The sequence below is a fragment of the Ruditapes philippinarum genome, unplaced genomic scaffold, assembly GCF_026571515.1.
Source record: "Ruditapes philippinarum isolate M1 unplaced genomic scaffold, ASM2657151v2 ctg2823_1_1_1_1, whole genome shotgun sequence".
NCBI lineage: Eukaryota > Metazoa > Mollusca > Bivalvia > Venerida > Veneridae > Ruditapes > Ruditapes philippinarum.
The window spans coordinates 154133-176620 of record NW_026859109.1 but is presented as its reverse complement, the minus strand read 5'-3'; the positions used below and the strand labels follow the sequence as shown (position 1 = coordinate 176620).

The 22488-nt window shown below is 33.7% G+C and overlaps 1 protein-coding gene across 1 annotated transcript; it reads right to left on the bottom strand.

Annotated features, from left to right (window-relative positions):
• Positions 1 to 2517: 2517 nt before the first annotated feature.
• LOC132755257 (eEF1A lysine and N-terminal methyltransferase-like) lies at positions 2518 to 22484 on the bottom strand. The gene is made up of 14 exons (XM_060746095.1): positions 22352 to 22484; positions 22068 to 22186; positions 20231 to 20459; positions 19189 to 19397; positions 18674 to 18797; positions 15579 to 15697; positions 14927 to 15061; positions 11260 to 11446; positions 10762 to 10942; positions 6785 to 6919; positions 6021 to 6097; positions 5436 to 5571; positions 4330 to 4458; positions 2518 to 2830 (listed from the first exon to the last, which is right to left on the bottom strand). Exons 2-14 carry the CDS (start codon positions 22157 to 22159, stop codon positions 2550 to 2552), a joined length of 2034 nt encoding a protein of 677 aa, XP_060602078.1. The 5' UTR covers positions 22160 to 22186; positions 22352 to 22484; the 3' UTR covers positions 2518 to 2549.
• Positions 22485 to 22488: the final 4 nt, after the last annotated feature.

The following is a 22488-nucleotide window of genomic DNA, read 5'->3' as shown; positions in this document are numbered from 1 at the left end:
CCAAAAAAAAAACCAAAGGTTGCCTAAAAAATATCACTTTAAACTTTCACCCAGTTTTGTATAATTCCACCACCCTGCTTTTTGAATAATCCGATTGGGAATGTTCAACTAGAAAACAGATAATATTACGAAGAAATAATAAACAGAAACCCCAAGTGTGATTATACTATTTTCAAAGGGACAGACAATCACATTATTATGATGACCTATAATAAAGATTGATTGTCATTCAATATGAATAGAGTTTTGAGATTGTAAATAAAATATTAACTTTAAAAAGCGAAATCATTTGACATGGAAATCATATGAAATGAATACATTGACTGAAACTGGACTAAATATTGAACACTTATTAAAGTTATTTTAATTAAACATGCAGATGAAGATACATGTATATATATTGACGTATATTGCGCTATTTGACGAGGCTATAATTGCAAGGTACATCAAACAAGATGGAATTTGTGAAATGCAATGCTGCCACCGCATTATGTCGCACTAAAAATAGTAGGAGTAAAATATTAGTTTGTCATTTGATTTATGATATGTATAGATCACAATTACCAATACCAAATCAGAGACAAATATGAAAAAGGTCACAGCTTAAATTTGACCTTTGACCTAAATAGTCAAGGTTAAATACGGTCAAATATTTCCATATCAAATGACAATGTTCAGATTTATTTTATGTCTGAACTTAATTAATTTCATAGCTAACAAATCAATGAAGTTATTTTCTATCTACTGACCCCATAGGATGGATGAGTTGACCCCCAGGGGGTCATGCTTTTCACAAACTTGGTAGAGGTTCATGATTAATGCAAAATATCAAAGTTGTAGACCATATTATTATGTTTTCACTATCGACTTTGGCACCTGGGCGGGTAAGATTTATGAAAAATACCTTAGCTCTAGGCCATGCAGTTCTGAAGAAGATCATTTAAATTTTAGGACTTATAAAAGGATAGACACGGTTAAGACTTTCTATGAAACACAGCCCTGCTTTATGCCACTTTCATCTTTTAAAGGCACATCATTCCTAAGAAAAATAAAATTTCCATTCTGTAGAAAGAGGTTATCTGGTTTTTTTGAACATTGTTTTAACCCATTACTTCATGAGCATTTTGTGAAAAATGGCTGTTTTCATTGAAAAGTCTCCCGTTACAAGTTCAAATTGCTATAATACTATAAAAACTGCTTCAACACTAATCAAACTTGGCACAAATGTTGACTGGACCATTGCACTTGCAACAACATGCTCAGGCTTAAATTTTCTGTTACCATGGCAACGAGGGGACATCTCAAAATTGCCAAAAATCACTATTTTGCGTTGATTTTTTCCATCAAAATTGATTTCAAAGTGCTGCACTTTCTCAATGGATTGAGATAGAGTCAAATGCTTTTCAGCGTTGGTTACACGTTACCTTATGATCAATCTGGGGTCATTTACAGCCTCTCACAAGTCCAAAATTTTTCTTGGCGATGAGGGGGACTCCGCCCCCCTTCAAACCCCCCAAACAGAAGGGGGCACATCCCCCTTCTGGCAACCCCCTGATGTATCTTTTGGTTGGGGGGCCGCGCCGAAAAAGAGGTCACTTTTTTTAACAACATTTCTCAAACAAAAACAAGTGTTGGGGGCCTAAATAAGGCATTTTTTCATCATTTGAGACAACAAAAAGGGGGGGGGGGGTGAAAAAGGCGTTAAAAGGCGTGTATATGAAGTAATGGGTTAATTGATTAAGAACATGTGAGATGCTAAATACCGCTGAATGTGAAATAATTTAATTGCCAAAACACAAAAGACGCACAAGATGGATTAGCTATGAGGCCAATAACTTTCTTTTTGGAAACTCTAAACAGGACACCAAAAGTAAAAAGATTTTGAGATAAAAAATTTAGCATTTTGGAGATTTAATGAACATGATAGCCCATTAAGACTCTATTGTTGGCTGCTTGAAATCCATTCTAATAACCTGTTTCAAATACAATACAAGGGCCATCAGTGATGACATGTGTCGCCTCATGATAGCCATAACTCGGCGAAAAATCATTCAACCAAAAAACCTGTGTAATGTGCACAAGAATTTGAGCTACCAATCGATCCTGTAAAGTTTCATTGAAATTGCATAAGTGGTATAACAGGAGTAGTCCGGACAAATTTCAAAATTAAAATCATGAAAGGGCTAAAACTCACAAACATCAATGGACCAAAACATGTTGATAAGATGCACAACTAGACATAATAGTTTTGATGAAATTGCACCAGTAGTTTCTGACGAGCAGTCCAGACAAACCTCTGTGTAGCTGGCAACACAAAACATCTTTTTTATTCAAGGGCAATAACTCAGCTGAAAAACATCCAAGCGAAAACTGGTGTATTATGCACAAACAATTGTCCTACCAATCAATTCTGTAAAGTTTCATTGAAATTTCATCACTGGTATAAGAGGAGTAGTAACACTCTTTTCATTCAAGGGCCATAACTGGGCCAAAAAACAAAACATTCAAGCATTCAAAATTTTATTGAAACAATTCTTATCCACATATTTTCACAAGATATTTATATTTTCTATTTCTTTCACCAAATCAATGTCTGCTTTTACACTTCCTCTCCTTGCTAGTTTATCTAACACTTGACAATTTTTCTCCCACGCTGACTTTAGTTTACTACTTTCAACACTACTATTATCAACACTTAATGCATATATGACCTCATTGACCTCGTCTTCTATTTGATGACAAAAAACTACATCAAAAACTTTCTCTATTCTCTGTTTAACTTGCGTCTTTAACATATCATCTCTACATACCAGGTTCAGTATAAACACACCTAAAACAAACAAAAATTCAAAATCAACAGTGTAATATAAACAACTGATATGATAATTTATATCTTACATTAATGAATAATTTCTCAATTGGCATAACATTTTATAACAAAACATAACCCTTAACTTGCTGAATTTCCTGACCTGTTAATCTTCCAAATTGAGACTGTCCATTATCAAATTTTATATATATAAATTTTATGATGGAACTTTTGATTAAAGATTTATCAATAGTAGTCAGACTGTAATAATAGCCTTGATGGCTTGCGGTCTCAGCATTTCACCAAAGATTTTAATCTTTAGATTATCAGGAGGGATATCTTTTAACCCTTTACCTCATATATACGCGAAACAACGCATTTTCGACCCCCCCCCTTTTTTTAGGCCTCAAAGAGTGAAAAAATGTCCTATTTGGGCCCCAAACACATGTTTTCGTTTGAGAAATGTTGCTAAAAAATTGAGCACTTTTTCGACGCCGCCCCCCATCCAAAAGATACATCAGGGGGTTGCCAGAAGGGGGATGTGCCCCCTTCTGTTAGGGGGGGTTTCAAGGGGGGGGGCAGAGTCCCCCTCATCGCCAAGAAAATTTTGGACTTGTGAGAGGCTAAAAATGACCCCAGGTCGATCATAATGTAATGTGTAAACAACGCTGAAAAGCCTTTGACTCTATCTCAATCCCTTGAAAAGTTGCAGCACTTTGAAATAAATTTTGATGGAAAAAATCGAGGCAAAATAGCGATTTTTTGCAATTTTGAGATGCCCCCTCGTTGCCATGGTAACAGGAAATTTAAGACTGAGCATGTCGTTACAAAGGCAATGGTCCAGTCAACATTTGTGCCAAGTTTGATTAGTATTGAAAAATTTTTCATAGTTTCATAGCAGTTTGAACTTGTAACAGGAGGCTTTTCAGTGAAAACGGCCATTTTTCACAATATGCTCATGGGGGAAAGGGTTAAAAGAATTTCTAAGAAGAGTCAATGTCTAGAAGATTCATGCAATCTTTATCAATCCATGAAAATTGTAAGCATCTTTAAAATGGATACATTTATCATTAAAAGAAAATATTTTTCATGTTAAAAGGTTATTTCCTATTCTTGTGTTAAATGATGCCTAAATTAAAAAGCGGTCTAAAAGAATAATATAGAACATCCTAAATGAGACCATTCAAAACTATTTTACTGGCTAAGGACACAGTATTTCAAGTCACAGCTTCCCAAGGAACTGCTTTATGAATTGTTGATGCCTGAAACCAGATCATCTATCTTTAAAGTTCACTAGAACCTTGACAACTGAGTATAAAGTACCTGCACGATTAAAAAATCCTTTTCATTTTTTTAATTTCTCCCATTAAAGTAAGACATTGAACAAAAAACAAATCCCAAACATAAGCCAAATATTCAGAATACAATCAGATAATGCAAGTCATAATGAACAATTAATAAAGTGAATACTTTATGAAATATATAAACACAGTTTTAATCAAGAATGAAATAACACTAACCTCCATTAAACAGACTGTCCTTTATACAGTGAAGGAAGTTTTCATCTACAAAAGGTTCTGGTGGACAACTCATACCCACTGATACATCACTACCATTAACATCCAACATTATAACATATCGTCTCCTTCCTGTAATATGATAGCATTTCACTGTTTAAAAGTTGGTTAAATGTATAACTTCTTTAGGGGCTCAAATTTTTATATGAAACATATTAGCTTTATGTGAAGGTACATGATAGAGATTTTTTTTCAAAATAAAGAGATATCACAGTATCTTGTAATTTTTAAGTTTTCACCTGTTTCATCATATATTGAAGCTGCTTTGTCACAAAAACATGTGTCTCCTAAAACTAAGTATGGTACTGATCACTCCTGTGAATTTTAGTCAAAATCAGTTTAATCTGTGAAAGATGGAAAGGTTTTTCTATTTTTAGCTCTGGGGGCAATTTCGTGCAGCAAAGCTGAACATGCTGGTAATACGCACAACTAGGGATGGTAGTGATCACTCCTTTGAAGTGTCACAGAAATCACGCCTGCAGTTTGACCTGTGAAAGCCTGACAAGCTGAATGTGGACGGACAGACAGACGGCAAAAACAATATGCCTCCCAAAATTAAAATTTTTGGGAGACATAACTATACCTATTACTGAAGGTGATTAATACCCCCACTAGCAACTTTGAATTTTTGAAAAATAAGTGGTCTGAATAAAAATTTGAACACAACCTATAGTAAATGAACTATCAACTGTATACAAAATTATTTCAATTAATTGCAATCCTAACCAGGGTTTTCATATAAGCTTGCTATACACCAAGCTTGATTACAAAATCTCATTCCTAAGTCTAGTTATTGTCTGGAAACCATTTTTCTATTTTTAGTAACAATGACCTTGACCCCAGAGGGTCGAAATACAATACCAACCAGGGTCTCCACATAAGGTTGCTATATACCAGATTTGATTACAATACCTCATTCCAAACTCTAGTTATCGTCCGGAAACCATGATGTTCACCGATATAATTATCCAAAACATAAAATTTCTCTATGATCAACAGTTCAAATAAAATCATAAAGAACTGATTGTTCATACATTTGTCAAGCTTACCTTTCTCTTTTTCAGTCTGTATATAAACTAACCCATCATCAACATGGGCTTTAAGCTTATCATCTGGGACAAAACCGAACCATTCTGTGGCTAGCGTAACAATTTCTGGATCTATATCTACAACATCTATTTCTATCTGAAATGAAAACATTCTCTAATATCATACCATGCTGACAGAATAAATTTCCTTATCAACTGGTTCATAAGTTGACAATTATTGCCATAATTTGTTCACATAACTTAACTGATTATGACTTGTTAAATGTTGCTTTAGAATAATTTGAACATTTTAACCTTGCTTTTTATCATAAATTTTACAATGACTTTTAAATCAGGTGAGCAAAACTGTTCAATCTACAAACAAAATTAGAGACTTAGTTCTATAACAATATATAAAATGCCCTATTTTAGCATAATCTGTACCAAAGAATTTTTGTCTGGTTCTCTGGTCAATTTTGGTCACATCTTGGTTATTCATTCACCTTACTAGTTTTCTTGGATAGGAACCTGTCTTTTTTTTATTAATTTACTTTGATTTAACTAAAATTATCATGCACTTAATTCATTAACATGTAATATACTTACTTCAGGATAATAAGTATGAATATATGTAGGAAGACCACCACCACCAAGGCCTACCAGTAACACTGACAGTCCTGATACTGAAACAATAATCATCAATATATAACATTCAATAAATGAAACTGATTTATGCTCCCTCATGACTGCTAAATATATTGTAATATTGCAATAGTAAGTACAAGTAAGTACATAACTAATCATACTGTTAACAGACTACAAATGTGAATGCTATTCCACTTGAAATAGTATACAATTCAGTAAATAAACTAAGAACATAGTGACAGTATATAATTTATAACTCCTTAACTATTTAAATTTGCAAAACAACCTTTTCTTGTGAACTGGAAATTTGATATAATAAAATCATATGAATATACCATTTGCACATACATGTAACTTTCCCCATTTAACAAGATAATTCAAATTAAATAACAAAGATGCAAAAACAAAATATAAAGGTGGTTAACATTGAAGGGGAACAATGTGCTGTCTAGTCTGCCAAAACTATTCAGGGTTAACATGTTTTGTAGCATTTGTGTGAGCAGGTTATATTTGATATCATAAATTATTTCAGGTGAAATGGTTTCAAGTGTGGGAATTTATAGGCATTTGTTTCTTTTCATAAGTTATAGCATTATATATCAGTACTGAAAATAGCTTTTGTTTAACATTTCCTTTCTGTAATTATTAACTTCTGCAATAAAAATACAATATAAAACAACAACAACAACATTTCTGATGTTTCAGGAACCAAATATTAATATTACCTAGTAATGAGGAAAAATCATCACATTGGACACATGCTAGGCCTGCTACCATAGCAACATGATGTTGACAGGCAAGATAACTCTTATCAACAACATTGCTGAGTTGTTTTCCTTTATTTTTCTTCTTTTGAGATACTGTAATAAAAATAAAATATCATGTTTTCTTTAAAAGCTAACATTTACAATGATAAAAATGTAATGTCATTGAAGGATGTAATAAAAATTTTAGAAATGAGAGGTCCCTCTAAATAATCAAGACAACAAATAATTAACAAGAGCTGTCACAGGAGACAGCCAAGCTCGACTAATAAAATACTGGACGCAGTAAGGAGGACAAAACTATGAAAGAAAAATCAGTTATGTATAATTATGTAATAAGTTATAGTAAAAAAATAACATTTGTTAAAATAAATTCCAAGATCAAGGGAAATAATTCTAGAAATAGTCATGCTAGAGTTATGAACCTTGTCACACAACATGTATGTAATGATAAGAAGTATATATTTGAAGTTTGAAATAGATACCTTAAAAAGTAACAAAGTTATAATATTTCTTAAAGAAAATCCTAAGTTCAAAGAGAAATAAATCTGTAAAAATTACTTCAAGAGTTATGAACATTGTCACATAAAATATAATTGATTATAAGGAATAAGTATTTGAAGTTTGAGGTAGATACCTTTAAAACTAAAAAAGTTATAGTAAAAAAATAACATTTTTCTAGTAAAAAAATCTAAGTTGATGGGGAGATAATTCTTGCAATATTGGTGCTAGAGTTATGAACCTTGTCACATAAGATGTGGATGATGATAAGGTACATAAGTATGAAGTTGATCCCTTTAGAAATAAATAAGTTACAGTAAAAAATAATATTTTTTAAAGAAAATTCTAAGTACAAGGGGAGATAAATCTGAAAATATTGGTGCTTAAGTTATGAACCTTGTCACATAAGATGGGGATGATGATAAGGTACATATATTTGAAGTATGAGGTTGATCCCTTAAGAAATAAAGAAGTAACAGTAAAAAATAGTGTTTTTTAAGGAAAATTCTAAGTTCAAGGGGATATAAATCTGAAAATATTGGTGCTAGAGTTATGAACCTTGTCACATAAGATGTGGTTGATGATAAGGAACATATATTTGAAGTTTGAAGTTGATACCTTAAGAAATGACAAAGTTATAGTGAAAAATATTTTACTGCACCAAAACTTTAATCTGAAATCTGGACGCGGACGACGACGCCGGGGCGAGTAGGACAGCTCTCCATATACTTCGTATAGTCGAGCTAAAAATCGCAGACATGGTTACACTGAGTTGTCCGTGTACGATAGAGAAGAATGCATATGCAACATTCCTCAACCAACTTAGCCTGACTTGAGCAGTATTCAGATCTCAACAAGTTCAAGTACTGAATTTACTGATCTGGAAGCACTAGAAAAAATTTACTCTGAGATGAAGTACCAGGTAATTTGTACCGTCTGCTACACAACAGTTAACACAGATAAATGCATATAATAAATTTATATACTTGGAAGTTTTAGATTCTCACATATGATGTTATTGTAAGAATCCATAAAAATTATATCTCTTTCAATACATCAATCAGTCACTTATATTTGTGCAATTCATATCAGATTCAGGGAAAGTCAATCATGTATGCTGGGGAATAAATGTGCTCATCACTGAGCTAAGATATCTAATATAGTAAGTTCACTGAAGCATGTTATGTTAAAGAAAAAATATCAAAGTTTGAAACTTGGTTATAATCTTTCCATATATCTACCTTAAGCAATATCTAATAAAATAATAAAACAAGAGCCGGTTGAACCAGGTGATGCTCCCCGACTAGGATTTGGACACAGAAAAGTATATCTTTTGTAGTTTCAGAGTTATGTCCCAGACAAAGTTCAAAGTGTGATAATTCCAAACTTAGGCAATGCAGAGTTACTGTTCTTTGCACTGCACTTCTACTCAATTAGATCTATCTACTGACTTGCCCGCGACACCTCATCTCAATTATGTTGATCATTTCTGTGAAAAAGTTGTAAAATCCGACTTCAAATAACGGAGTTATGGCCGGGACACAATTTGCTTCAAGGTCATGCTGTGGCCTTGACCTTCAAGGAAGCGACCATAATGTTGTGTGCGACACGTCTCTCAATATGGTGATCATTTCTGTGAAATAGTTGTAAAATCAGACTTCAAATGACCAAATTATGGGCCGGACACGATTTTTCTTCAAGGTCTTGCTGTGACCTTGACCTTCAATGTAGCGACCAAAATGTTGCACGTGACATGTCATCTCAATATGGTGATCATTTCTGTGAAAAAGTTGTAAAATCCGACTTCAAATAACAAAGTTATGGGCCGGACATGAATTTGGGACATACGTACGAACTGACAGACAAACCGGCCACTATATACTCCCTTGAAATTTTTCGGGAAGCATAACAACAAATTAAAAAACAAGAGGGCCATGATGGCCCTGAGGTCGCTCACCTGTATATAGGCCCCCCCCCCCCCCCCCCCCCCCCCCCCCCCCCCCCCCAAACGTTGCAGGCCCAATTTAACCAAAGGGCTTTTATTTGAACAAACTTGGTAGTCACCCATAAAGAAGACTTTTCATGCTAAACATCTAAGCTCTAGCTCATTGGGCTTTTTAAAAGAAGATTTTTTTAAAGTTTTTACTATACACATATAGTTAAAAACAATGACACCCCTGGGGCCGGGCCAGTTTTGACCCCAGGGCTTTTATTTGAACAAACTTTGTAGACACTTACTAGAAGATGTTTCATGCTTAATATCTAAACTCTAGCTATTTGGGTTTTTTCAAAGAAGATTTTAAGTTTTTGCTATACACATATAAAGAAAATCAATGACCCCCGGGGCGGGGCCAATTTTGACCCCAGGTCTTTTATTTGAACAAACTTTGTAGACACTCACTAAAAGAGGTTTCATGCTTAATATCTTAACTCTAGCTATTTTGGTTTTTTCAAAGAAGATTTTTTAAGTTTTTGCTATACACATATAAGGAAAATCAATGACCCCCCGGGCGATGCCAATTTTGACCCCAGGGCTTTTATTTTAACAAACTTGGTAGACACTTATTAGAACATGTTTCATGCTAAATATCTTAGCCATAGCTCTTTGAGTTCTTTAAAAGAATATTTTTTAAGTTTTTACTATATGCATATAGGGAAAATCAATGACCCCCTGGGGCGGGGCCAATTTTGACCCCAGGGCTTTTATTTGAACAAACTTGGTAGACACCTATTAGAACATGTTTGATGCTAAATATCTTAGCCATAGCTCTTTGAGTTCTTTAAAAGAATATTTTTTAAGTTTTTACTATATGCATATAGGGAAAATCAATGACCCCCCGGGGCGGGGCCAATTTTGACCCCAGGGCTTTTATTTGAACAAACTTGGTAGACACTTATTAGAACATGTTTCATGCTAAATATCTTAGCTCTAACTCTTTTGGTTCTTTAAAAGAAGATTTTTTAAGTTTTTACTATATGCATATAGGGAAAATCAATGACCCCCCGGGGCGGGGCCAATTTTGACCCCAGGGCTTTTATTTGAACAAACTTGGTAGACACTCACTAGAAGATTTTTCATGCCAAATATCTAAGCTCTAGCTCTTATGGTTTTTTAAAAGAAGACATTTAAAGTTTTTTCTTTCGGTTGCCATGGCAACCAGAGTTCTGCATGGAATTAAATTCTTTGAACAATTTTTAAAGGTGACCACCAAAGGAACATTCCTGTGAAGTTTGGATGAAATTGGCTTAGTGGTTTATGAGGAGATGTCATTTAAAGTAAAAGTGTACGGACGGAGGCTGGACGGACGGACGCCGGACGAAAAGCGATCACAAAAGCTCACCCTGTCACTTTGTGACAGGTGAGCTAAAAATAACATAAATATGCAACACAAACTGTATGTAATACAATAGTAATATATTACTGTAACTATATGTACCTGGCTTAAGTTTCGCCTCTGATTGTACAACATTTTGGTTGCTAAGGAACACAAGTCTTCGATATATAACGTTACCATCACCCTGCACTTCCTCTACCACATAATCACCACTGATTTCACTATGCCCACTCTTAAACACCTTTCTCCAACCTATACTGTTACCCACAGAGAGAAACGGCACCTTACAGGTAATAAGAAATTGTTGTTAAACATAAACATGTTGTAATACTAATATGACTCTGATTCTGAAATGCATTCAAATATCAAAACATTGCAGTAGAAAAGAAAATGTGCAGACACATTGAAATTTAAAATCCTTGACATTTGATAAGTTAACGATAACAGGTACAAATAAAACAAAAACAACATGTCTGGAAAGGGTAAAGTAACAGAATTTTTACATGAAAAATATTTTTATAACTCATTCAAAGTAGTTTTAAATTAACTAAATTCAAATTCAAGGTGAGAAAGTTTTTCCACTGCATTAACAGATAGTACCTTTGTTCCATGTTTAAAGGTAGGAGGTGCTAGTTCCATCACCTTGGTAGACAGTTCAGCCTGTATAGCATCAATATCAGTGTATGTATGATTACGATGTAAGGTCACTACAACAAGTCGTTCAAACCCAGCACTCTCTGATAGTTGAATCCTACCAGCATTTGTAGCAAACATCCATTCTGTTTCCCTAATGTAGAAAATACAAGAAATAAACTTTAGAACTGCTTTTACTTGTCTATGCTTTGTGAAAAACAAAACAAAAACAACAAAAATTCAAGCTTCACCTGGTATTCTTTACTTGGCACATAGTTTAATAATAAATGTACTTTATATACATTGTACATACCTTCAAGGCCACATAGTTTAATAATAAATGTACTTTATATACGTTGTATGTACCTTCAAGGCCCATTATGTCCCAGAAATGCCTTTATATCTATTTCTTAGAGGCTTTTCATTTTTGGTGTTTTCCATTGGCCAGTTACCTGAACATTATTTTTGCTACTGTTGCATTTTGATAATTAGCACAGTTACAGTGATTAAGTATTTTGTATGGAAGTAAAAATACTACTTTGTTAACATTTTGCTACTTTCATGACATATAATTTCACATTTAGCACTACTTTTTTCAGGCGTTAATTATCTAACATAATTTTACATGCTTTAAAATCATTATTTAAACGTTATAAAAATTGTGTTTGCCCTTTCTAAATAAAGAAAAAATTCATTTCTGAGGCATAATGTGCTTTTTAACTTTCTAATTTTAAACAAGATATGTTTGTAAAACATGTATGCCCCCTATCAGCAGCCAATTAGTCATGTGATAAGGTTATTATGCATGACGTCTGACCCAGTGATCAAACAATTAATAAGGGTTATAAAGTATCTACTGGTCATGACCTTGACCTTTGACCCCTTGACCCAAAACTCAATAGGGGTCATCTGCTGGTCACGACCAATCATCATACAAAGTTTGAAGTTCCTAGGCCTAGGCGTTTTTAGTAAATTGATCAGAAACCGTTTTTACCTACAAGGTCAATGTGACCTTGACCTTTGACCCCTTGACCCCAAAATCAATAGGGGTCATCTGCTGGTCATGACCAATCACCATGCCAAGTTTGAAGTTCTTAGGCCTAAGGGTTCTCTTATTATTGATCGGAAACCGTTTTAACATACAAGGTCAATGTGACCTTGACCTTTGACCCCAAAATCAATAGGGGTCATCTGCTGGTCATGACCAATCACCATGCCAAGTTTGAAGTTTCTAGGCCGAAGCGTTCTTTAGTTATTGATCAGAAACCGTTTTTACTTACAAGGTCATTGTGACCTTGACCTTTGACCCCTTGATCCCAAAATCAATTGGAGTAATCTGCTGGTCATGACAAATCACCATACCAAGTTTGAAGTTCCTAGGCCTAAGCGTTCTTGAGTTATTGATCAGAAACCGTTTTTACTTAAAAGGTCAATGTGACCTTGACCTTTGACCCCAAAATCAATAGGGGTCATCTGCTGGTCATGACCAATCACCATGCCAAGTTTGAAGTTTCTAGGCCGAAGCGTTCTTTAGTTATTGATCAGAAACCGTTTTTACTTACAAGGTCATTGTGACCTTGACCTTTGATCCCTTGATCCCAAAATCAATAGGAGTAATCTGCTGGTCATGACAAATCACCATACCAAGTTTGAAGTTCCTAGGCCTAAGCGTTCTTGAGTTATTGATCAGAAACCGTTTTTACTTAAAAGGTCAATGTGACCTTGACCTTTGACCCCTTCACCTAAAACTCAATAGGGGTCATCTGCTGGTCATGACCAATCATCACACAAAGTTTGAAGTTCCTAGGCCTAAGCGTTTTTAGTTAATTGATCGGAAACCGTTTTTACCTACAAGGTCAATGTGACCTTGACCTTTGACCCCTTGACCCCAAAATCAATAGGTCATCTGCTGGTCATGACCAATCACCATACCAAGTTTGAAGTTCCTAGGCATAAGGGCTCTTAAGTTATTGATCCGAAAGCATTTTTACCTACAAGGTCAATGTGACCTTGACATTTGACCCCTAGACCCCAAAATCAATAGGGGTCATCTACTGATCATGACCAATCACCATCTCAAGTTTGAAGTCCCTAGGCCTAAGGGTTCTTTCATTATTGATCGGAAACCGTTTTTACCTACAAGGTCAATGTGACCCTGACCTTTGACCCCTTAACGCCAAAATCAATAGGGGTCATCTGATTGGTCATAACCAATCACCATACCAAGTTTGAAGTTCCTAGGCCTAAGGGTTCTTTTGTTATTGATCAGAAACCGTTTTTAATTAAAAGGTCAATGTGACCTTGACCTTTGACCCCTTGACCCCAAAATCTATACGGGTCATCTACTGATCATGACCAATCACCATACCAAGTTTGAAGTTCCTAGGCCTTAAGGTTCTTTAGTTATTGATCGGAAAACCGTTTTTACGTACAAGGTCAATGTGACCTTGACCTTTGACCCCTTGACCCCAAAATCAATAGGGGTCATTCTACTGATCATGACCAATCACCATACCAAGTTTAATGTTCCTAAGCCTTAAGGTTCTTTAGGTATTGATCGGAAACCGTTTTTACCTACAAGGTCAATGTGACCTTGACCTTTGACCCCTTGACCCCAAAATCAATAGGGGTCATCTACTGGTCATGACCAATCACCATACCAAGTTTGAAGTTCCTAGGCCTTAAGGTTCTTTAGTTATTGATCGGAAACCGTTTTTGCTTTTAAGGTCAATGTGACCTTGACCTTTGACCCCTTGACCCCAAAATCAATAGGGGTCATCTACTGGTCATGACCAATCACCATACCAAGTTTGAAGTTCCTAGGCCTTAAGGTTCTTTAGTTATTGATCGGAAACCGTTTTTGCTTACAAGGTCAATGTGACCTTGACCTTTGACCCCTTGACCCCAAAATCAATAGGGGTCATCTACTGGTCATGACCAATCACCATAGCAAGTTTGAAGTTCCTAGGCCTAAGGGTTCTTTAGTTATCACTCGGAAACCATTTGGTCTACGGACCGACGGACCGACAAGTGCAAAGCAATATACCCCCTTTTTTTCAAAATGGGGGCATAATAACAATTCAGAGATAATTATATCAGATTCTATAATGAGAATAATGATAACAAGACAAGATATACACAAATCAACATGAAGATACTTGCAAAATGCCAGTTAAAATCTAATACAGTGAGCAGAAATTCTTGAGCTCGCATTTATATGCGACAATTTTTCATTTCAGAAGTTTACATAATTGGTATCTTCAGAGCATACTTTTGGCAAGTGCCCACTGCAGAAACTGATGACATTTACTGTGTAACTTTAAATAAAGATGCTAATCATTAAATGTTCATCTTATGATACAAACCAAGGTCAAGGTCAAGTAAGTGATCTGATACCTTAATTGCTTTTCATCCTTCCATTTAAATGAAATCCAGAAATAAAATGCTGGATGGACACAATTTTCTAAGACTTTATTAAAGTAACCAATTAAAGTAATATATTTTTAAAACAGAATTTCATTGGTATATGTATAATTGGTATATGTATAATTTCATTGGTATATGTGTAATTGTAATCTTTACACAGTAAATGTCATCAGTTAACAAATACCATTATAATTCCAGTTTGACATACCTTCCCTGTGGTACAATGAAGATAGCAAATTTATTTGTCAGTTTGTTGGTGGAGTCTACAATAGTTAGGGTGTATCTAGGTGTGGTCTCCATGTCCCCATACAGGGTCAATGACAACTGCTCCTCCGTTACTTTCCTATAATCATTGTATAATATATGTGTATTAAAACTTCAATGTATATAGCTACTAAAACATAGATATTGATAAATAGGCAATGTTTCATATTGTATCAACAATAAATAAGTAAGAACAGTACATGTCTTGTGTATACTGGCATCTGTTTATATGATATTTTACACGCAACCAGCAAATAATTCCTCTACTGTAATTCTATTTAATTTCTTTTGTGATTACTCTAAACAAAACACCAACTGCTGTTCTTCATAATTAAACAAATAACCAGGCAGGCTTCATTTGTAAAGGGCCATTCAAAGATCTCTACATGAAGTTTTATCAAACCTACAAAATGGTTTGGGAAGAAATATTGTTTTAAACAGGTAACAACAAACAACATAAATCAAATTATCATCAAAGCTTAATTCTGAGCACTTTGCACACAAGTGAGTTAAATAATAATACCATACTTGCCTACTTTTAAGAATAAAGAAATTTAAAAACTTAATTTCAAGAATATATAATTAAAATGACAGACCTTTTAGAGATTCTTTGTCTTATTACAGCAAAATACTGCATTTCTTTCACCAGATTTATAACATCTTCAACACTGCCCAATCTTTCATTCTTATCTTGTTGTGAAAACACCTCTAGAATCTGTAATTATATTATAGTTACATTGTATGTATTGTAAATATCCTCAATAATATCATTAGTAGAAATTATGAATAAAACAAGAACGTGTTTGTTAAACACAAATGCCCCCGGCTCAGATTCTTGTCAGTAGCAATATTTCAAAAAATGTTTACCCATTCACTCAGTTATGGACAGAAAAATTGCCAAAAAATTGTAAACACAAGTTATATAGCTTGACAAAGTCATGGCATTTTGTAATTGTGAAAAATATAAGTTGCCAAGTCATTGCTCTGACTTGTGAAGTTGAAAAATATTCAACTTCATGCAAGTTATCTTCCTACCAAATATGAAATACATCTGTCATTAAATAAAGGCTGTATGGGCAAAAGTGTAAAAATCTATTTTGAGCACTGGTGACCTTAACCAAACTGACCCCTAACTCTATCCAAAAGAAGAATACCATGTAAGTTATCTTCCTACCAAATATGAAATACATATGTCAATAAATAAAGGTTGTATGGGCAAAAGTCTTAAAATCTATTTTTAGCACTGGTGACCTTAACCAAACTGACCCCTAACTCTATCCAAAAGAAGAATACCATGTAAGTTATCTTCCTACCAAATATGAAATACATCTGTCAATAAATAAAAGCTGTATGGGTAAAAGTGTAAAAATCTATTTTTAGCACAAGTGACCTTGACCCACTGATCCCTACCCCAATCAAAAGGATGAATACCATGCAAGTTATCTTCCTACCAAATATAAAATATATCTGTCACTTAATAAAGGCTGTATGACAAATGTGTGTAAAAATCTATTTTTAGCACTGGTGACCTTGACCCAACTGACCACTAACTCCATCAAAGTTTATGTTTCTATCAATTACAAATAACATCTGTCTATAGAATAAGGTCAATACACCTGTAAAAATCTATTTTAACATTGGTGACCTTGACATTGGTAACATTGATCTTGACCCAAATGACCCCTTACTACACCCAAAGAAGGTGGACCTCCCATGGCATGTTTGTATTAAACTAAGACATCAACTAAAATATAAAGGCTGTATGAGAAAAAATGTTTATATTTATTTTTAAAAACAGTGACCTTGACCCTAGAGACTGCTCACTCCACAAAAAATTAGAGGACCATCAAAGGTATCCACCTACTAAATATGAAAGATATCATTAAAGAAATTAAGCAATTAGGAGAAATTTAAGATAAATCCAACTTGCTGAAATAGGTTAACAAGACAAGGCCCTATTTTCAAAGGGAAAAAGGGAAATAACTGGGAAATATGGATGACACAGTTATATAACTTGGCAATATCATGTACTTTGTATTGATAAGTGAGTGTGGAAATTATAAAGCCATTAGTATAGATAGAACTTAAGATATTTCCAACTTGCCGTTTTAGGTTAACCATTATTCATTTTCTAAGTGCTGAAAAGGGCAATAACTTGGTAAATATGAAAGCCAGAGTTATGTAACTTGCCCAGATCATGTACTTTGTATTGATTAGTAAGTGTGTAAACTTAAAAGCCATTGGTACAGGTAGAACTTAAGAAAAATCCAATTTGCCGTTCTAGGTTAACCTCGTACGGACAGACGGATGGACGGTTCAATCACTATATGCCCGGGGGCATAAAAATGAAATATGTTAGATATTCTTCACTGACTACAAATTATAATAATAGGTTAAACAATTTGTTCTGATGCATTGAAAACTAGTTTTGTGAGCACCGCTTCAATTTCTGATATGTAAGTTCAACTACAACAATATTGATTTGATTCACAACTAAAAGTAAACACATAAAAAATGTGAGTTTTAATCCCTCCCTCACTGTCTAGTCTACCATTTTATTTTGTTAGATATGATTGGTTAGTTTAACTTTGTCATCCAAACAGATATTTGCAAAATTGTTGCAGCCCTAATAAAAATACAAATTTCTTATGCATTCTTAGGTAGATAGAAAGTATGCATAGCAAAAAATGTTAATTTATATTTCAATAAGACAGTTTGTAGAGATTTCTCTTAATAAACAAGTGATTTTGTAGAATTGATATTCCAAACTGCATAATACAAATCAATGAAGCTTTGTAGTACATGTATCATATACCTCAGAATAGGAGGGAAAACGAATAAATGGTCTTTGTAAAGCCAACAATATTGAGCAGTATTAAGCAAAACAGCTGTTATAGTTACTGAAACCCGTTTGTGAATATAATCTCATATGGTTATTAACTTAAAGTACCTGTTATAATACTAAGAATTACAGGATTCAGTGAGGCATGCAAATTGATGCTTTAATTATCAAATTCATTGAATCCAATTAAACCAGGAATGAACAAAATTTATTTTGCAATGCTAATTGTGAGAAATACATGAACATATAAGTTGAAGAGAACTTGAAAACTTGCAAAAGCATTTAATGGAATCGTAAATTCTAATACATAACAGTCATATACATGTTTGTGGTAAGTTAAGAAGTTAAGCATACATTTTAAAAGAGATCTACCAGAGTCCTTACCTATGTAATACAAATAGTGGTAATATAAAATATTTGATCAGTTATAAAAATATGACTGCATAGCATGATTCATTTAATTTTCTTCAATGTTACACATATCTCTTTATTTTCATCATAGATATGAATTTTAGTAAATATTTATTATTTTGTTGCTGACAACATCTACTTGTTATAGTAGATATTTAAAAGCCAACAAAAAAGTAAAGTCAGGGGACAGTAAATAGGTTGGTTTAAATTAGAAAAAGCCCAAAGAGTAAAAACTAGTAGATTTTTTTTCTCTCTGGATAAATTAATTTTAACTATTTACTGTGAAACATGCTTAGTAACTAGCCTGAATTCTTTGTTATCACATTTCTTATTGCCATGACTGATACAATATATTAACATGTAAAATATTGTTGTTCTTGTTAGAATATAATAAACTGTATAATAAGACAATATCTACAACTTCTCCACTTGTATTACCTTAGGAAGTTTAGGATTTTTCTTGAACTTGGTAAAGATTAAAGCAAACACTGGCATGTGAAAATCTTTGTCCGAGTTCCCAGATTCTTCAGTATGTATCCGGTGTATTCTCACAGCCCAGCCTCTACACAAAGAAATCATTATTGCAATGTCATACATGTGCCTATGAATTATAACTGAGCAGTTGGCAAAAAGGCTTAACAAACTTTTCCTCATTTGAAGTTACTTATTCTTATTATTATTTTTTGAGGACAAACTTCTAAAAAGCTGCTCTCTGTATTCGACATTTGAAAAAAATACTTACATAAAAAGTATAACAAAGTTTGGATGACAGATGTCATGTTAAAGTATTATTGAATTTTGTTTCAAAATTTCTCAAAGACTTAAGCACCAAAAACTCAATTACTTGTCTTTTCAGAGTTAAGCAAGTACCAGGTAATTATGTGTATATGTTACATTAAAATCAAGACTTCTCAGGAAACATAGTTATATATATATATAATAGCAAGCGTTACTTTTCTGAGAAGAACTGTATAACTTTATCAAGGATATGTTGCTGCAACAATGATATACATATGTAGCGGCCCATCAGTTTTAGTACTCTGTCTATTTCATTAAACATCTGTTCAACATCATGTACAACTTTCTCACTACTATCTACCATCAATGCATCAAGTGTTCCTTTATCTAAGGCTACAGTAAATTCATTGTCTGCAAACTCCATCTAAAATTTGAAACAAAACATAAGTTAACGCTTGAAACAAAAGAAATTTGTTTCACGTGAAGAGCTTTATCCTATGATGTTTCTACAGAAATACCCCATAACTTCAGACATGAAAAATATTTTCATCATTAATATATCCTTGTGAGAACACTATATTAGGACATTTATGTCATTTATATATCATCAAACAATTTATATTTCAGACATTAATCTCTATTATGCTAATTAACAAAATGCAAGAAACATCAGTCAAAGACACATGTATTCAAAAAGCATATCTGTTCTAAACAGTATGAATGTAATCTTAGCTAAAAATTGAAGTTTTTTGTTGTTTCTTTTGGTTGGGTTTTACGTTGCACCAACACAGTCATATGACGTTTTTCCAGCTTTAATGATAGGAAGACTTCAGGTACTCCTCCATGCATGCATTACTGCACCTAAGTAGAACCACCAACATACTGTAAGCTAGCTGAATAGCGTCCTCACATGAAAGAATCCAAAGTCCCTGGCTGGGTTCGAACCTTCAGTGGCGAGGGGGCAAGTATGTATCCATGGAAATATCATCAATCTTAAGTGATTCATGGAATAAACCTTTGAACTGTAAGTGATTTTCCTTTGTCTTCCCTACAGTCTGACCAGGCTGCCTGACCAAATTTTCATCTCAAAAATCAATCTGATTAAAATCTGAACCTAAATAAAGCTACATGTATTCTTTATGCTACATGTAAACAGTTCCAAAAATAAAAGCTGGACGAGTCTATTAAAAACTTGTAAAAAGGTTAAAGGTAAATAAAAAGCATATTATATTCACACTGTTCTGGAATGTTTCTTACATTTAAGACATCCATTTTTAAAAACTTCATATCTGGACGCTGTTGCTGATTTTTATCAACCATCTGTCTAATGACGGTATCACTGATATCTATGTTAACTATGTTATGGTAGCCAACATCATATAGGTCCGCACTGAGTTGAGAATTACCACAACCTACCATCAGCATGTTGTCCTGTGGTTTGATATATTTATGAAGTACTCCACATAGTTCCGGATATTCTCCATACCTGCACAGAAAGATTCTTGTTTATTCAATTCCGTTCAAAATTGTCTTCAAACTAAAAACATATCTATTATTTGGTATCATTTACCAGTTACATGTACTACAAATTTTCAATTAGCAGCAATATCATGAGATAGTGAAATAACACTTATACTGGAGTCATTATTTTCTATTTTCGATCTCAGGGCTGTGATAGATGGATGGATATTCTAGCTTCATACAGGATTTTTTCTTTGATAAACAACCTTATTTCCCACCCAATAAGCAACTTTTTATCCCACAAGTATAGTTTGTAATTGTACTGTACAGTAAAAACATAGACATTCCTCCTGTAATGTCACCAGGTGCATGTGTTTGTTTATACAAATGGATGAACAAGGCTTGGACTATAAATATTCTTGGATGAGGAGAGTTACCAATTTGGGACTGCTGTCCAATGTACTTCTATTATGATATAAGAATAACATAAGGTTTGATGTGTGCTACAACAGTCCTGGACATTTGCCTTCCAGTCTAAAAATGGATCAATAGAAATTTGCCCTCCAAGTGTAAATGTAAAAATGAACATTTGCTCTCCCTGTCAAATGCAGTCCAAAATTTATGTTTCACTAAAAATGCAAAAATTATGCAAAAATTACAATGTATGCATTATTACAGAAATAAATGTATAATTCATACATGTGAACTTTTTCCAATGTTCAAGAGGGAGAATTTACTTCAAAAAGAGGGAGATTTTTTAATTGACAATAGACATTGTAGGAAATTTTGAAATGAAAAAGAGGGAGCTGTCTTTTTTTTTAAACACCCCTTATTCTAGGAAAAATATTTAAAAATTTGACAGGAGAAAGAGGGAGTCTCCCGCTCAAATTGGGAGAGTTCACATGTAATAAATATATAAATTCACATATAAATTCAAACCTAATTGTGCCATTGATATAGTCAGTATACAATGTATCTGTTTATTAAATGCATGTAAGACTGAAATATATTTCACAGAGTGAACACCTGACCTATGTAATATGTTAATAACTGGTGTAGCCAAGAGCAAAAATATAAGAGCTGGTGTTCATGAGTGTAAATTAGTTTGATCTTACATATAAAACAAACAAATTTTCTATCTATTTCATGTTTTTTAAGATGCTTATAATTGTATAAGGTCCATTAAGCCTATACATTGTTACAAAGTATCTTTATAAATCAATATCTACTTCTACTTCTACATTCTTCTGCTTTGAAATCATTTACGATCACTCTAAGCAGGTATACATTGTATACATTAAAGAGACAACTATGAGATACAATTAAGGGAATCCGGGCACCAGTCTCTAGCTCTTATTGAATAGATCCCTTGGTTCTTTTACATGCCCAGTGTATAGCACTGATACATGCGAGGATTATCTGAATTTCTTACCAGTACACCTCTAGGTAGGTGGGAAACACTGAAAGTGTCTCTGAAAAATCCCAAGGGTGTAACCCAGGATCAAACCCGGGACCTCAGGAGTGATAATCAATGGTTTAACCAACTGAGCTATCATGCAACCTATATCTATTACATCAACATTGTGTTGAATACGGTCTCCCTTATCTCAAGATTGACCAAATTTTAACTTACCATTCAAAAGCTTTTGCTCCTCTCTTTTTAAAGAATTCTTCCCAGTATTCTGCTTTCACAAACTCATTGTAGTTTTTTGGCAACAAATTCATTATGAATCTTAAGCAGATAAGGATGTCCTAAAAATAAAAATTAAACCAATGACATGAAATATAAACATTTTTAAAGGAACATGTACATTGTACAGTTGTAATAGGGCAACTTGTCATATTCTGATATTTGTTTATTTTTTGTAAATAAAAATATAAAAAAATCAGTGGCAAAGTTTGTGTCAGTGTTTTTACCTAAATTCTAAGTCTAAGGATTCTTAAAATTACGTCTGCCTTATGATTTAATCGTTTTAATTGAGGTTAAATAATTCATAATAAAAACGCATGATAGGATTTTCTGCTATGGAATCTTTCTAACTTGCACCGTTTTT

Excerpts from the sequence above, each read along its gene's own strand:
- LOC132755257 (XM_060746095.1), bottom strand. The coding sequence starts at position 22,159 with ATGAATTTGTTGCCAAAAAACTACAATGAGTTTGTGAAAGCAGAATAC. Across the intron at positions 20,460-22,067 it reads GGAGCAAAAGCTTTTGAATG|GTATGGAGAATATCCGGAAC; the intron begins GTAAGTTAAAAT and ends CTTTCTGTGCAG. Across the intron at positions 15,698-18,673 it reads AAAATCCTAAACTTCCTAAG|ATTCTAGAGGTGTTTTCACA; the intron begins GTAATACAAGTG and ends ATATAATTACAG.